This window comes from Colletotrichum phormii (assembly GCF_030913505.1).
Source record: "Colletotrichum phormii strain CBS 102054 chromosome Unknown BDP81scaffold_21, whole genome shotgun sequence".
Classification (NCBI taxonomy): domain Eukaryota; kingdom Fungi; phylum Ascomycota; class Sordariomycetes; order Glomerellales; family Glomerellaceae; genus Colletotrichum; species Colletotrichum phormii.
Window position 1 is genome coordinate 543430 of NW_026851463.1, and position 17117 is coordinate 560546.

The 17117-nt window shown below is 54.9% G+C and overlaps 6 protein-coding genes across 6 annotated transcripts; 5 read left to right on the forward strand and 1 right to left on the reverse strand.

Moving 5' to 3' along the window:
• Nucleotides 1–1528: 1528 nt before the first annotated feature.
• Nucleotides 1529–2877, forward strand: BDP81DRAFT_328737 (XPG domain-containing protein; the record flags this gene model as incomplete). Its single annotated transcript, XM_060585245.1, has 4 exons — nt 1529–1627; nt 1680–1684; nt 1735–2296; nt 2359–2877. The coding sequence occupies 4 exons, from the start codon at nt 1529–1531 to the stop codon at nt 2875–2877; spliced, it is 1185 nt and encodes a 394-aa protein (XP_060441185.1).
• A 1681-nt stretch (nt 2878–4558) lies between these two features.
• BDP81DRAFT_356393 (acyl-CoA dehydrogenase domain-containing protein) lies at nt 4559–6816 on the forward strand. Its single transcript, XM_060586312.1, has 4 exons — nt 4559–4946; nt 5035–5312; nt 5372–6110; nt 6164–6816. Exons 1-4 carry the CDS (start codon nt 4832–4834, stop codon nt 6655–6657), a joined length of 1626 nt encoding a protein of 541 aa, XP_060441186.1. The 5' UTR covers nt 4559–4831; the 3' UTR covers nt 6658–6816.
• A 1821-nt stretch (nt 6817–8637) lies between these two features.
• On the forward strand, nt 8638–10239 carry BDP81DRAFT_453110 (uncharacterized protein; the record flags this gene model as incomplete). Its single annotated transcript, XM_060592799.1, has 1 exon — nt 8638–10239. The coding sequence occupies one exon, from the start codon at nt 8638–8640 to the stop codon at nt 10237–10239; it is 1602 nt and encodes a 533-aa protein (XP_060441187.1).
• Nucleotides 10240–10464: 225 nt separating this feature from the next.
• Nucleotides 10465–12219, reverse strand: BDP81DRAFT_409500 (uncharacterized protein; the record flags this gene model as incomplete). Its single annotated transcript, XM_060589080.1, has 3 exons — nt 10465–10880; nt 10958–11826; nt 11980–12219. The coding sequence occupies 3 exons, from the start codon at nt 12217–12219 to the stop codon at nt 10685–10687; spliced, it is 1305 nt and encodes a 434-aa protein (XP_060441188.1). The 3' UTR covers nt 10465–10684.
• Nucleotides 12220–13459: 1240 nt separating this feature from the next.
• Nucleotides 13460–13874, forward strand: BDP81DRAFT_328678 (stress responsive A/B barrel domain-containing protein; the record flags this gene model as incomplete). The annotated part of the gene is made up of 2 exons (XM_060585237.1): nt 13460–13525; nt 13608–13874. The coding sequence occupies 2 exons, from the start codon at nt 13460–13462 to the stop codon at nt 13872–13874; spliced, it is 333 nt and encodes a 110-aa protein (XP_060441189.1).
• Nucleotides 13875–15135: 1261 nt separating this feature from the next.
• Nucleotides 15136–16340, forward strand: BDP81DRAFT_453113 (uncharacterized protein; the record flags this gene model as incomplete). The annotated part of the gene is made up of 2 exons (XM_060592800.1): nt 15136–15212; nt 15272–16340. The coding sequence occupies 2 exons, from the start codon at nt 15136–15138 to the stop codon at nt 16338–16340; spliced, it is 1146 nt and encodes a 381-aa protein (XP_060441190.1).
• Between the last annotated feature and the right edge of the window lie 777 nt (nt 16341–17117).

The following is a 17117-nucleotide window of genomic DNA, read 5'->3' on the forward strand; positions in this document are numbered from 1 at the left end:
GTTTGCCGCTGGGTCCGAGTTGTATCCATATGTCCACACTCGAACTAAATTATTGAAGCTCCCAAGAAAGTCGGGGTCTGAGATCCAGGTTTTTCCAGAATCGTCATGATGCCAGCTTGCCTTGGGAGACCCGCCCAAGTCATGGACACATATAAGACTATGATCTGTAAGCTAAACCCAGACTCTTTAAGATTCTTTAAATTCTCACTTCACGAGAGGTCGCCATCCTGGCGGCACATGGTTCATGTGAATCGGATAAACAACATCGAGACTGGGGATAATCATTATGATGAAACACAAGATGAGCGAGCCACGCGTGGCACAATCGCGAGATCTCTTGGCTTTCGGTGGACTGGCGAGCGACTGATCGATCACAGGTGAGATTGACGCGCTGCTTCCGTTGACAACAGTCGATTACGATGCAAACGCATGGCAGAATTCATTACACCTCCTACATCAGGCTGCGACAGTTAACATGAGGCCATGATGATGACCGCAGGCCGTGGTCTCTAGGCGGCAACCTCATGTGAGGAGTTGATGCTGCTAGGGCTGAGCGATTGGATGTGACGCTAGCGCGCTGCACGCCTAGCGGGGGTGAACTCGCATCTGGCCCCCAACGTGGATAAGGCTTCCTAATGGCTGACATGCATTGCCAGCGCAGCCTCTGCTGACTTTTTCTTCGTGTGCGGCTGAGGCCTGTTTGTCCGACTCTAAGATTGTTGTAAGAGGCTCTCGTCGGCGGGTTTAAGTGGTTCAAAGGTCAAGATGTTCCGTCTGGTGTCACTGGCGGATCCGTTGCAATACATCCCATTGTTTCGCTTTGCCGCGCTGCCATGGATTTGTCTAAAATCATTCATGTTCTAGTCTTGACTGGATTCTAAACCCGAGAGAAAACAAATCGGCGTTACTGAAAGAAGAGAAGTCAGCGAATAAGTATTTCTGCAGTGATACAGATTTCAACCTCCGATAATCAACCTCCGAAGCAAATCGGCCAAGCAGTCATGTACGCCTACCTTGGTCTGACTGGCAGGAAGAATATGATCAAAAGAACAAGCTAAAAGACCAGTGGTCCAAGGGTTTGGGATACAACGTCTGGAAAGTTGGATGGAGCTTCGAGATGAGGTTGATAGGCCGTGACATCCAGCACAGTGATCATCGTTGATGTCTGGTGGTTTTACCAGGCGTGTTGGAGGAGGTGGAAATGGCGGGAACAGTCCCGAGGTGGCCAGTGGACGCCAGCTGGTGACAGGACGTCGACATTCAATTAAACGCGTGGTGGGGCTGCGCGAGGGAAGGCGCGTCATGACCTCAGCAAAGAAAGTGCAGGCGCGTCGAGGTCGTGCTTGACCCTTCCTTTCCTGCCACCCCCGGTCGTCATCCCCCACCAATTCACGGCTGCTGCCTTTGCTGCGTTCTTTCTTCAACCTCCATTCAACGTACTGTCATTCGAAACGCTCCTCAATCCTACGATCGATCAAAACAACCCTCTCATCCAAGAACCCAAAACGACCATTGGCAGTTCGGCAACATGGGTATTAAGCACCTCTTCCAGATCATCAAGGAGGAGGCTCCCGATGCGATCAAGGAGGGAGAGATCAAGGCGCACTTTGGCCGCAAAGTTGCCATTGTGAGTCCAGTCCAACCACCAAGTCATTCTGACACCCACTAATTGAAAACAGGATGCGTAGGCTCGCCGTCGAAACCCTGTAGCTCGCGTTCGCTAACGGAACCTAGGTCCATGAGCATTTACTCCTTCCTCATCGCCGTCCGATCCGATGGCCAACAGCTCATGAACGAGAGCGGAGAGACAACATCACATCTCATGGGTCTCTTCTACCGCACACTCCGAATGGTCGACAACGGTATCAAGCCCCTCTACGTATTCGACGGCGCCCCGCCTAAGCTCAAGTCTGGTGAGCTCGCCAAGCGATTCCAGAGAAAGCAGGAGGCCACTGAGGGTCTCGAGGAGGCAAAGGAGACAGGTACTGCTGAGGAGGTTGAGAAGTTCTCCCGAAGAACGGTGCGGGTGACTCGCGAGCACAACGAGGACTGTCGGAAGCTTCTGAAGCTCATGGGCATTCCCTTCATCATCGCTCCCACTGAGGCTGAGGCACAATGTGCAGTCCTCGCTCGCGCAGGCAAGGTGTACGCCGCCGCGAGTGAGGATATGGACACCCTCACTTTTGATACCCCTATCCTGCTCCGTCACTTGACGTTCAGCGAGCAGCGCAAGGAGCCCATTCAGGAGGTTCACATTGACAAGGTGCTTGAAGGTCTTGGCATGGAGCGCAAGCAGGTATGTCCCCCCCCGGATGATGATGATGAGAGTGAGCGCGTCGTAACTTGTGAGACGAACAGTTTGTCGACTTGTGTATTCTTCTCGGCTGCGATTACCTCGACCCCGTCCCCAAGGTTGGTCCTTCGACAGCTCTCAAGCTGATCCGCGAACACGGAGACCTGGAGACACTCGTCGAGGCTTTCAAGAATGACCCGAAGCAAAAGTACGTCATTCCGGATGACTGGCCGTACCAAGATGCCCGAGAGCTCTTCCTCAACCCCGACGTGCGAAAGGCGGACGACCCGCTTTGCGACTTCAAGTGGGAGAAGCCCGATATGGAGGGATTGGTGCAGTACCTCGTCACAGAGAAGGGCTTCTCGGAAGACCGTGTGCGCTCCGCAGGCGCCCGCTTGGAGAAGAACTTGAAGAGCAACCAGCAAGTCCGCCTCGACGGTTTCTTCAGAGTGATTCCCAAGACGGAGGAGGAGAAGGCTGCGCACAAGCGGAAGCTGGATGCCAAGAACGATGAGAAGAAGAAGAAGCAAAAGCTGGAGAAGAAGGAGAAGGCTGCTGCCAAGTCTAAGCCTCGTGGAGCCTAGATGGACGTTGTGGTCGTCGATTGAACAGGGGTGGCTGGATTGCTGCGTGGGAATTTTCCTTGTGTATCGAGGAAAGGGCGGAACGGAACGATGCCTTTCACGGATTGCTTTAGTGTGGGATTCGGCGTTTGGGGGTCAAAAAGGAGACCCGTTGCTCTCGGGTGGCAATGCGCATTTAATTGCTTGGTGGATATTGCTATGAATTGAGGACCAATCTCGATAGCTCGATAGCTCGATACCTTTCAAATACAGTCTATCTGACAACGATATTATCTTGTACATCCGAAAGTCTACATGCAACGAAGGTAGGTAGTGAAAACAACCGGCCTCCCCATGAAAACTGGTGGGACTAGGCAGACTAATCCACGTGCAAATAGATGGGGTGTAGCATGCCGAAGACGAGCCATGGGTCAGTAGGGTAATCTTGTCCCACGGGGTAATCTACTAACCTAGAAATCGTCAACGCCTTCCAGGTTCTCCGCAGCTTGGTGGTCGGTATGGGAGGTCGGGTACCGGAAGGTCATGTGCCTGACTCAAGGCGCGGTGCATTGGATGCGTGGAATCGTGGATGTTCACCTCTCTGTCTCTGAGGTTGTGCCACGGGCAGCAAAGCGGCAGCAGAGAGGGCCCACCTCACATGACCATCGACGGGATTCCCATTGGCCAGTCACCTTCCAAAAAGATGCCGAGGTTGATCCACACCTGACGACGGAAACGGGCCACCCCTCGATGACATCAGCCGAAGAGGAAGAAGAAGGTGCGACGTCCGAAACAGAATCTGGGAATCACATGTTGCGCAAAGGAGATGGAATCGCTCCAAACACACGGCTGCAGACTGCTGCAGTTTAAGCACCAGTCGCATTCTTCTAAGCTTCTTTACGGGTATTCCAGGCCAAAGACACACATGCGCCAGGCAAAAAAAGACAATGGACGGCGCGCACACTGGAACTGGGGAGAGGCTGCACAAGACCACATGACACGGATTAGCGCACCTGGATGTCGCCGATGGGGACTAGTGCGACGGCTCCCCAAGCTCACTGTTTCCCGTTCGCCAACCTCCGAGCCAATCCAGTGGCACTTGATTGTGGTTGATTTCAGCCATGGCCAGTCGCGTCGGCTGCAATTTCAGTGACTGATGCTGGTGCTGCAGATTTCCCCACACAATTGGCCGTCCCCGAATTCCGCATGCTTTTTTTTTTTTTTTTCTTTTTTGATTTGATTCGTATCTCTGTCCGCGGCCCTCGAGTGTGGGGGAACTTGGGGAATCTCAAGGCCACCAAACACAAATGGATGATGATGGCATTGAATGGCCTCGCGAGCCTGGAGCACCGCTGCACGAGACACAATGTGCCGGTAATGGATTGACATCCAGGTAGACCTATTGCAATGCCTCGGTGCAGAGGTACTTTCATGTCTCGTGGTGCTGCACTGAGGCTGCGGCTGTGTCCGCACACGCATCCCCTGGGTCAAACGTGCAAGATGACGGACAAGAGGTACCTTTCCTGGCCACATGCACCTCAGCTTCACCCCTGAGGCGGGAAGTGGTACCTTTCCCCAGCCAACCTGGATGTACCTAAACCCTCCTGGGTCAAGCAGGTCCAAGGTAACCCTCTTCCAGAACCAAAGGGCAGGTGCCTCCCATTTTACCTTGGGCTTACCTTCCCGCATCCGCAAGCATGTGATTGTGTCTGGCCTGCGCTTGAGCTGGACGGCCCATTTGCCGACCTTGGCCGTCGCGACTCGTTTCTTTGACACCTTTTCCCCAGACACATCCTCTTCCGGCAAGACTTCTTTAAACATTGTTATCCCCTCTCGTCCTCCTTCGCCCTGATCTCCCCTTATTTATCTCTCCTGTCATCCCCAGTCAAACGACGATTACCCATCCGACGAGAGTCTGCGGAAGCTAGCACCCACATACTCCACAGCATCATACGACAGAGCATCACCGGTCACAATGTCCAAGACTTTCACCACTGGCGACGTTGCGTCGCACAACAAGCCTGACGACTTGTTCATCATCGTCGACGGCGACGTCTACGACCTCACAAAGTTCCAGGATGACCACCCTGGTATGTTCAGCACCGCCATCCTTTTTGTTTCGACCTCCGCACCTGCTTGGCAAACCACCTGAAGTATGCCTTTAACTGACTTCCCCAGGTGGCAAGAAGATCCTCCAGCGCGTTGCCGGAAAGGACGCCTCCAAGCAGTTCTGGAAGTACCACAACGAGAGTATCCTGAAGAAGTACAAGGCCAAGCTGCACGTCGGCTCCCTCGACTCCAAGCCTAAGCCCGTCGAAGCCGCACCCGCTGCCGCTGCCCCCGTGCCCAAGAAGGCCGCCCCTGCAAAGGTCGTTGCCAGCAGCACGGAAGAGTCCGAGCCCATGGATCCCTTTGGCGACTTGGTTCCCTACGCCGACCCCAATTGGTACCAGGCCGTAAGTTCAATTGCCAATTATTCTCTGGCGCTCAGCATTCACTAACATGTTACCTGCAGTATCACACTCCCTACTACAACGAGACGCACGCTGCCCTCCGCACCGAGATTCGCGAATGGGTTGAGACAGCTGTCGAGCCCTTCGTTGGTGAGTGGGACGAGAAGAAGGAGGTTGACCCTGCGATCTACAAGCAGATGGGTGAGCGCGGCTACCTTGCCGGTCTGCTCGGTGTCCACTACCCTACACAGTACACCAACAACACCGTTGCGTCGGTGGCTCCCGAGAACTGGGATCTCTTCCACGAGATGCTTTTGACCGACGAGCTGTCCCGCGCAGCATCAGGTGGCTTTGTCTGGAACGTCATCGGCGGTTTCGGCATTGGCTGCCCGCCCCTTGTCAAGTTTGGGCAGAAGGCTCTTGTTGACCGTATTCTGCCCGGCATTCTCAACGGTGATAAGCGTATCTGCTTGGCTATCACTGAGCCCGATGCCGGCTCTGATGTTGCCAACCTGACCTGCGAGGCTAAGCTTAGCGAGGATGGAAAGCACTTCATCGTCAACGGCGAGAAGAAGTGGATTACTAACGGTATCTGGTGTGATTACTTCACCACCGCCGTCCGCACAGGTGGCGAGGGCATGAACGGTGTCAGCTTGCTGCTTATCGAGAGAGGAGCTGGTGTCACGACAAGACGCATGGACTGCCAGGGTGTCTGGTCCAGCGGTACCACCTACATCACCTTTGAGGATGTCAAGGTGCCTGTTGAGAACTTGCTCGGCAAGAAGAACCAGGGCTTCAGAGGTATGTGGTCATCCCTTGATATCTTCCCGAATCCCCATACTAACATGCTCCAGTCATCATGACCAACTTCAACCACGAGCGTATCGGTATCATCATCCAGTGCCTGCGCTTCTCTCGTGTATGCTACGAGGAGTCCGTCAAGTACGCCAACAAGCGTCGCACGTTTGGCAAGAAGCTCTACGAGCACCCCGTCATTCGTCTCAAGCTTGCGCACATGGCCCGCCAGATTGAGGCTTCGTACGCGTGGCTCGAGAACCTCATCTTCCAGTGTCAGAAGATGGGCGAGACCGAGGCTATGCTCAAGCTTGGTGGTGCCATTGCCGGCCTCAAGGCCCAGAGCACTGTCACCTTTGAGTTCTGCGCTCGTGAGGCGTCGCAGATTTTTGGTGGTCTATCGTACTCTCGCGGTGGGCAGGGTGGTAAGGTCGAAAGACTGTACCGCGACGTCCGCGCGTACGCCATTCCCGGTGGCAGTGAGGAGATTATGCTCGACTTGAGCATCCGGCAGAGCATGCGTGTGCACAAGGCACTTGGCATGAAGTTGTAATCAGCATTGTTGGGATGAGCAGTGGATGATCAAGAAAGACTATTACGTCATGTATGAATAGATCAGGTTGGATATCTTTTCATTTGTCGGGGCGTTTTGCATGGACGCAGAACTCAGTCCAGGAATCTAGATAAATACATGGTTCACATTTATCACTTCATACCTCACGTCCATCATCTTTTCAAGTCTTCTGCTTAGCTCGATGTTCAATCCTCCTCCTGGTTGCTAACAATTGCATATGAGGTAGGACACCGGTCAGGCTAGGCCATCTACTCAGCCGGTTTACAAACCTACACCTCGGCAGTTGCCAGGTTCTCTCAGAGATGGCACCGACAACGCACTCATCTGGCATTTAGCAACCAGAATTGGTTTCTGAGGTTCATCGTACCACACTTTCCCCGACAACTGGGCCAGCGGCACGCAACTTCACAATCCAAGATCTTCGTCCTCAATCGGCAACATTCCAACAACACGAGTTGATGTCTCAGATACTTCGTTTACGGTTCACCAGTCGACACGACCGATCACGGCGCAAGCCACTGCCCCTTCAGCCGGGTCCAACTGGTTTCCCTACTTGACTCCGCCACGGGACTCAATAACACGCTCTGTGGCTTCTCTCAACATCGCGCAACCAACTCATCTCCCGTTCCCACCCACACGTGGGGAGATGGGGGTGCAGCAGATCGCGAGAGTGGATGCGGTGTCAAAGGACCGAAAGCGCGTTTATCTCAGTACGGTCAAGCTCCGGAAGAACTTTCATGATTTTCATCGACAACCTGCCGTTTGCGGCCTTGAACAAGACATTTTCTCCTCGTATTCACTCAACAGACGAGAGGTTTTCCATGAATTGAGTTCGGAGCCGGGTGCCGAAGGCAATAAGTCTAATCATTGGCCAAAGAAGAAGATTCTAACTATGTCTTTAGGGCTTTGCGATGTCAGCTTATAGCCTACGACACGCACGGAGGAATCCACCAGCATTATCTTGAGGATACCATGAGCGGCAGTTGACGACTGAACAATTCCTCCCATCCCTCATGGACAGCCATCCCGCGACCAGGCTGGAATGCTGAACCCACCGAACTTCGGGAACCGGCTGTCTCGCGGCAAGACAGCGTCGATGACGTTCTCATAGGGCTTGGAAACGAGCAAGGCTGTCTTCGGCGCCGAAGAGACATGATCCGGGCCGTACGGATACGCTGGCTTGGCCCTCTCGTTGCCCTGGATTGCAGTCGTATTCCGCTTCCCCTCGCCATTCTTGTCTCACTCTGAATCGCAAGCCCACCCTCGGACAGATTCGCAGCGATCACCAACATTCCTCACACCCGAAGATACCCACAAGCCCCATCGCGCGATGTCTCACTCTAAAGACTACCTCACCACGCTTGCCTCTGATCTATCCGGATCCGACGAAATACTGTTCTCCCCTGGTTCCGTACCTCGCCCGGTCCAACTCTTTTCCCTTGGCGACCCGCGTGTTAACCATGCTCGCTTACAGGTTTATCCCAAAAATACCTCTTCTTCTTACTACATCCGTCCAACTGCCAACCCCAACTGTCCACTATGGCGTACGCCCAAACGGTCCGAACTGGCAGAGCGCACGCGGGGCTCACAGCTTCTTTTGCCGCATGCAGCCATCTCCGATATCTCAAAATTTTCACGATGCTCTTGACCGATGATGTTCACTCTAGATGGGGCTCACGAACTGTTCCTGCATGGTCCCACCGCCGTTCTCGGTAATGTTCACTCGAGGATGGGCAGACCTTCACTACACGATCAACGGCTATATCAAGCCTCCTTGGACCCAGCCAATATCAGTCCTTTCTTCTTATCCTCATCACAGCAATCACATCTCCATCACTCACTCCTCTCTTCTCCGAGCTTCTGCTTCGACATTCGCTTTCGTCTTTCGTTTTCTCTAGCTCAAGAGTCTAGTCAAGCACAACCAACCACCACTCTCGCTTACATCCATAAACCATCAAGATGGTTTCTCCCGCCATAATCCGCCTCGCCGCGGGCGCCGCACTCTTAGCCGGTGTCAACGGCCAGTCAACCACCTCGACCACCGTCGTCGCTCCGACTACTACCGTGACGCCCAGCACCACGGTCACCGTGGCTAATCCCACGACCACGGTCACCGGCGGCGGCACCACCACCACTCTGACGACCTCGACTGCCGCCTCGTCCAGCAGCAGCAGCACGGCGTCCACCGACACCTCCATCGTGACCAGCGTTGGCAGCTCTACCGTCACGGTCATTGCTCCCACGAGCACCTCGGTCACCACCGACTCCACCCTCAGCAGCGGAGCCAGCACCGTTCCGAGCACCACCGAGACCTCCGTCTCGACTTCGACCGACTCGACCTCTTCGGACCCCGGCACTGCTACAACCACGACTTCTACCGATGTTGTTACCTCTACCGTCCTGACCACCTCGGCCCTCAACACTACGGATCCCGGCGTTCTCCCTACCTTCACCAGCTCGACCGTGACCCTTCCCAACAACAGCACCATCGTTGTTCCCATCCCGGTCGATCCCACTACTGGGCCCATCGTCACCACCCCTCCCGTCTTCCCCAACGGCACCGCCCCCATCACCATCCCTTCCCCGGTGACCACCACCACTTGCAACTACAACGGCACCTGCAATGTCATCACTTTGCCCCCTTGCGTGACAATCACCTCCTGCTACAACGGCTACTGCCGCCCCGTCACGACAATCACTTACCCCCTTCCCCCCGTCGTTACCCCTCCGACTCTGACGACCATCACCCGCTGCGACTACAATGGAACTTGCTCAACCTACACCCGCACAAAGGACACCCCCGCCACGATGACCTCCGACATCCCCCCCTTCTACACCGACTGCTCAACCCTCACAAAGACGTACACTACTTGCAACAACGCCGTCTGCAGCACCGTCACCACGACCACCACCTCGTCCTTTACCCGCCAGGGAACTCCCACCCCTACTGGTCCTGGTGGCTCTACCATGGTCACGCTGCCTTCCAACCCGGCTTCGCCCCCTGTGAACCCGCCTACGAACCCCAGCAACCCGCCTACGAACCCGCCGAACCCTCCCAGCAACCCCAGCAACCCTCCGACCAACCCTTCCAGCCCGCCTAGCAACCCTAGCAGTCCTCCTGCGAACCCCTCCAACCCTCCCTCGCAGCCTCCTGCTAACCCTCCCGCCAACCCTCCCGCCAACCCGCCTTCCAACCCGCCTTCCAACCCGCCTTCCAACCCGCCTTCCAACCCGCCTTCAAACCCGCCTTCCAACCCGCCTTCTAACCCTCCCTCCAACCCTCCTTCCAACCCCCCTGCCAACCCTCCTGCGCAGCCTCCCGCGAACCCTCCCGCCTCCAACCCTACCTCAAACCCCACCAAGCCTCCCACCAACCCGCCCGCCGGCAGCTCTCCCGTGACTACGCCCGCTGTTCCCACCACTGTCAGCGGCACCCGTCCCGGCACCACGTCTCCTACCGCTGTGGTTACGGCCGGCGAGCCCGCTCTGATGGCTGTGAACGTTTTCCCGTTGATGAGCGTTCTTGCTGCGGTTGCTGTTGGCATGGTTGTGTTCTTGTAGTCTGGGCCCTGAAGTGGCAAGCGACAAGACGGCATAACACATATTAAACAACATTTCCTTTGTATCATGGGCTCTCTGAAGACGAGCAGAATACATTTGTAGTAATTCCACAGGTGAAAAAGTAGGGGGAAACCACGGACTGTGGTTTGTCATGAGGAAGAGAGGATGATGATGGAAGTAGAGGATTCCATAAAAGAATGCAAACTTATCATTTCAAAAACAATATTCAATGAAAGCGTGATTTCCTCGGAAACCTTTCGATCTCTGGCATTCCTGACCCTCTTGCCAGTTTCGAGAACGAATATCCAAGTATACTCCGGTGGAGTTGACCCTGTTAATACTTCCTACTTACTTATCCAAGCTCCCGTCTAACTCGGGGACCATCGCCACGACATGTACCCTACGTTCTACTTCACACTATTAATCAGCAAACAAACCAAAGCACCTACACCTTCACATCCCTAAGAAGCCCCTTCACCCTCTGCGCAGCAATTACCCCCTGCTCAACAGCCCCATCAATAAACCCCCACCATCCCACCGCCCAGTCCCCGCTCGCCATCACCCCCTTCCCATGACCCCTCCTCAACTCATCCCAGTACTTGCCATCCTCGAACCCAGCAGAGAAACAAGCCCACGTGCCCCTCGCAAACGGATCAGACCGCCCATCGTGAACAGAGTACCCTTCGACTTTAGCCCCCCGGAACCAAAAGTCTCGTACGAACGAAGTATCTTCCCAGAGGAGGCCTCAGTCGTCAGGTCGGTCAGGAATCCGACGGTGCGGGAGATGCTTCCGTCTGTGGGGGATACCGCCTTGGGGAAACTAGCTACGAAGTCGCACCCCGAGGAGGACGTGGTAGCGGAGGTAGCAGCGCTCGCGAAGAAAGGACGCGGGACGCTCCCATCTTCGAGCGCGAGAATTACTTTTACCCCGCGTCCTCCGTGTCCCCTCTCCACGACCTCTCTCCCAAAACCCGAGAGAGGCGGCGAGAAGGTGATGGTGGAGAGGACGTTGAGGGGCATGGTATTCACGACGTACCGCGCCGACGCCGTCCTCCCATCTCGCATCGTAACCCGAACCCGACCGTCGTCGCCGTCCTGCGAGATGCCCACCACCGGCGACCGGAAGAGGACGTCGCCCGTGAAGTCCGCGAGGATGGATCTTGCCAGGGCGGTGGTGCCCCCTCCGCCGAGGGAATACGTCCCGCCCTTTTCTAGAAGCTTTGTGCCGGAGTCGTTGCTTGCGATGTACCGAGCAACATTTAGGAACCCCGTCTCCTCGGGCCTGGCAAGCCCAAACATTTGCAGCGCGGCTTCGAAGAGGGGTCGGTCTTGTGGGGAGACGTCCATTTGGTCTAGGCGTTGTGCGGCGGTTAGGTGGTCGTATGCTGCGATGAAGCTTGCGTCGCCGAGGTTCCCGAAGGGGGGGTGGAGGAAGGCTTCTGGGGTTGTGTCGTTGACTGATATAAAGTCCTTGTAGAATTTGTCTAGTTTTTGGGCGGTGGTTGGGGGGTTGAGGGTGGTGGTTTGGTTGTTGGTGGTGAAGTGGTAGTCTGCTGGGCCGGTTGGGGATGGAAGGGAGATGATGTCCTTTTGTTTTCCGTAGCGGATGATTTCGTTGTATAGATGCGGTTAGTGCCTATTTTTACAATGTTAATAACCTTGAGTCTGTTAAAGTATGCAAGTGAATCAAACGTACCAATGCACGAATTGCCCTCCCATCTCGACATCTTCCCCGTCTACCCTGGCAACCCACGTTCTGCCTCCGATGCGATCTCGAGCTTCGACGAGCAAGGTTGAAGCTGTGCTGCTCAAGTCTCTGGCTGCTACGAGACCTGCGAATCTGGCGCCGATTACAATGACGTCGTATTCATCTGCGATGTTGGGCGAGCTGGTGACTACGGCCTCTGTTGCTAGGCCCTTTTCGAGGGGTTTGTTCTTGCGCCATGTTATGCCTTCTGATGATCTCTGGGTTGGCTTCATGACTATGATGTTGCTGTGATGTTATTGGATAGCACAAGTCTATCTTCGTAATGTGGTCAATGGAGGAGTGTATTTATTTGCAGTTGGAGAAGTGTTGTGTAAGAAGATTGAAAGACTGCACAAGAAAGCGACGACCCTGAGTGCTTTTATAAACTGATCCTGATTATACATCTCATTCAAATGTTCAAAAATATCGAACAGATCACCACCGCCATCTTGGGCACCCGTTGCTCACTCGTCCCAGAGTCAAAGCAGACGCCAAGATGACCGTCCCGACTTTCATGTTGAACGTTCCGGCATCCGGTGGGATGTTGTCAGACTCTGCGGGGTCCGCTATTAACGTTAGCCCACGCAGAATATACCAAGCACTCGGATCTATCGAGTAGGCCCTCTCTTGGAAGACTCTTGGCGCTCAGAATTGTGAGTGAAGAACGGTATTTGAACCCAGTCCGCGGCTTCCCGTCACACAGCCTCTTTCGGCCTCATACTTATGAATCGACTGTTGCAAAGAGGTGGCGATGCGTTTTACTTTACCGATAGAACCGACCCAGTTGTATAATGGGGTCTAGACTTGAAAGTCCGAAAGACCGTTCGGCATACTTCTCACTTCAGTTTCCGGCATGTCACCCAATTGTTTGCAAGTTAGGCTGATAGTCCTAGTCGACATGGCACGAATTCATTTACAGAAAAGTACGATAAAAGATGAAAACATCATCAGCGCCAATTTGGAGTGATCTCGCGGCGTCCAGTGCAGACTCAATTGATGCTTGTCCATAACTTCTTCAAGGGTAGATAGGATTCTCGCCATTGTCGGGCATGAGACCTAGCGACACTCGCCATCAGTATATCCGTCAAGAGTTGACGCTTTCAGAAGCACTAAAGATAGGTGGATGTAGGACAACGATGTGCAGAAACAGAGAATACCGATCCCCGATAGTTGTTTACAGAATACTTATGCCATTAAGCGTGGATGTTGGTCAATTGAAGACCGTCGAGTGGTTGTGTTGTGTTCACCCCGCATTCAAGACGGGACGATGACGGATGAGACGGCGATGTCCCGTCGTTCCGTACTCCGCCTGCGTTGAACAGAGGCGGGGGGAACGTCCGTCCGGGAAGAGGAGGGGCAGCAAAGCGAATCCGACGGACTCAAAACAACTGATCAACAACACGAGGCCGCTCGATTCTACCTTATCTCAACTTCAACCCTTCTTACTCCACTATTTCACTGGGTATATCGAGAATGACTATCATCCACGTTGTCCAGTTCCAGTTCAAGGAGCTTATTCCAGCGGAGGAGGTGAAGACGGTACGCTTGTCTACAACCCGGCGGGCCCGTTGTCAGATAGCTTGGAGTGAGAAAATGAAAAGCAGGCTAACGCTAGACACAGATGTGCGAATCCATGCTGGCGCTCAAAGATAACTGCATCCATCCGACGTCCAACAAGTCGTACATCAAGTCTCTTGTCGGCGGGCTCGACTGTAGCCCCGAGGGCCTGCAGGACGGCATCACGCACATTTTTGTAGCCGAGTTTGAGAGTGTTGAGGACCGTGATTATTACCTCGCCAAGGACCCTGCGCATCAGGCGTTTATGAAGCAGGTTGGGTCGGCTATCATCAAGGCGAGGGTGACTGATTTTACCCCGGGTGTTTTCTGAGGTCTTTTGGTTGTAGTCATAACTCGTGAGATGAACAGGCTGGGGGCAGTACCCTGTCTCGTAGCCCTGGTATCAGCTCGCATGTGCTATACACAAGTAACACACAGACTGTCGCTTGGAATGAAATGCCATCATTATACAGGGATTAGCCGAATGGGAAATGGAAGTGAATGTCATACGGAACAAACCCACGCAATGGGAGGGAAATGCAGGGACGGCGAGGAGAAGCAGTGAAATCAGGGTCCCTCACCGAAGGATACATGTGCGTTGTACCTTTTTCCCAGCTTGAAGGGTCCAAGATAGGTGGGGTCCGATCAGAACTAACGACAAATGAGCCAATCACAGCCAGTAAAAGGTGACTGCTCCTGGTGATGTAAGCGGGGCACACAAGGTACCGGGGTCTACGTCATTGGCACACGGGCAGGTCCAGGGAGGAAGGCACCTGCTCAGTGCTCTTGCCTTGCCCTTCACTGCCTCCAGCATGCACCAGAAGGGGCCACCAGACGCTCCGTCACCATCCCCGTTTCCCGTCCCCGTCGTTGGCCCCCCGCCTGCCCTGCTGCGTGCTCTTCCCCTCCCCCGCCTTGCTCCTGCTCTTTCTGCTACCTACTCCGTACTGCTGCTCCTGCCCTGCTCTGCCTCCCGCTGTCTAGGTACCTGTAGATAGATATTATCATACGAATACGTACCTTTGGTAGCTTCTTCGAGGAAGGTACCCACCCACGCCCAGCGCTTGCCTTGCTTTCCCATTCGGTACGGATACCTCAGGTAGGACTGGACGCTTCACTTTCATGACTTCAGGGGACCGACCTCACTGCCTCCCTGTCTGACGCGAACGTTCACCATCCAGTCACTTGGCTTTAGTCCCCCAACCTGCATCTCTGCAAATTTCGGCCACACCTCGTTACCCTTTCATCTTCACACGACGACCAGAAGAGCACATGCGAATTGCTCCCTTTGCGATACCCATTCGACACCGTGCTAGATCCCATTCCACCTCCATCGTCTAGCTCTAGAGGTACCGAACGCCCAGCTGCATATCCGACGACAATACCTGATACCTGCCGCCGTTCACCTACCGTCTACCACGAGGCCACCCCAACTCATCTCTACTCGACGCGCATCTACCGCCTACGAGCACCCGGTTACGACCTCATCTCGGTCCGAACATCCACACATATACATTGTCGACGGCTTCTGCTATCGACCTCATCGACACCTCTTCGCTTCATTCTAGACAACAACGTCACTACTAGCAGCCATGGCGCAAGCACCGCGTCCCACCTTCATCAACCTCCCTCCTCCCACCTCCAACCCGGATACCCCATCTGAGATGCCGTACGCTGTCTCGTCTCCCCTCTTCCACTTGCTTCTCAAGCTAATATCTCCCGACGCAGCGGCACCCCCACGAGCGCCACCACCTCCCTCTCTGCCCTCTCGACCACAGCTATTAAAGATGGTCACCGAGGCCACTTCCCCCAGGGTCCCGCTGGTGTCCGCGGCCACGCCCATCACCCCTCTACAACCAGCCTCGAGGCTGAGCGCGCCGACAGAATCTCCCGTCTCGCCGGTCTAGAGCGAGTCTCGACTCTGCGTGCCCCGCCGCACCAGCAGAATGCCGGTTCCTCCATCTCTCCCCAGACGACTCCCACCTCCACCGGCTTTCCTGCCAACTACCCGCCCAACACGCACCTCACGCCCGCATACTTTGATGCCCAAGGCCAGCCCACCGCAGTTACTAAGATGAGCACTGTCGGTACCGCTAGCGCAACCGAGAGCTATGTCGGCGACGACAACGAGACGCGCACCGCACCTGGCGAGCAGGACGAGGATATGTTCAGCATGGATACCAACTACCGCGAGGCCGACTCGGTTACCAGCATGGGCGCCGAGCCTGAGCGCATGGACGAGGACCACACGGCGGGGTCTACCGCAGGTTACGACGACCGCATGAGCGATGACGGATCTGCTAGCCTCGTTGGCTTTGGCGAGGGCGCCAATAGTACTGTGTCTGGTCCAATCTACCAGCGTCGCCCCATTCCTGGAGTTGCTGGCCAGGCCGGTATTTGGGGTCTGGAGCGAAGTGGTTCTGGGCTCAGTGATGGCATGCCGACGCAGCGGGCCCGCGACGTCACAATGGGCGGTGATACTCCCACCAGCGCGGCCGCAATGCAGGAACGACGGGATGCGCGGATGATGGATGGTACGACCAATGATGGCGCCGGTGTACCCAGCGACGAAATGTACGTCGACACCACCAACAAGCCACCTGTCCCTGCTTCCCAGCTCCCCCAACAACCTGCACAAGCTAACCCCGCCACGACGCCAACAGCTCGTGATACCGCAGAGCGTCTTCTTAGGGAGCGACTTGATGGGGGCGAGGCGTGCGTAGGTAACACCGCGCTTGGTAGCCCCCAGGGTGGCGGCGATAAGCTCGGCAAGTTCTACTTTGAGGAGCGGAAATAAGGCACCCCAATTTCTTTTCTCATTTGATCAAGTAGGCGAAGAAGAGGTATGCGGATGATTATATACGGTTCATGACGTTGGGAAATAACTTGGGAAGAAAAACTGTGGGCTAGAGTCTCCGCCTGCATGATTTGGACGGATACGTTTGTGCTGGGAAGGGATTTGATTTGGCTGGATACGGACGACCTAGTTTCGACAAAGACAATGCGAGCTTCTGATCATAACTTGTGGTATGTGTGATGATGGTGATTAATGCTTTCATAGGAGTCCAATATTGCCGTGATGCTGATTCAGGAGCACCGGCGTCGGCGATTCGAGGAAAGCAGCACACGGAAAGCCCGCAACACCTTCGTGGCATCCTTTTCTTTTGGCGAGCGGTGATTATTGTGGTTTACCCAGGCAATGTGGCTTGTCACTCGGTCCCGACCCGGTGGCGCAGAAAAGTTCCATTGCTAACCCCGCGGAAACGGCGTCGGGGCCGGCGAGATCGCCCCGCTTCCCCCGCCCCTGGCCGGCGTCTGGCGGAGGACCATTGGGCGGTCTCGGACATGAAGAAGAGATACATTCTCTGACGTGCGTAAGAGGAGTGGAGGCGGAATGGGAGGAATTGCCAAGTGTACGGGAAGAATATTGGGACTTTTGGCTCCGCGGTTGATCGCGCGTGGCGTCTACCGCAGATGTTCGGACGAAGGGAGGTTGATATTTTTTCGGGTTCTTTTTGTGTGGAGAATGAAGATTGAGGTAGAGAGAACTCTAATCGTTAAGAGAGCCCCATAA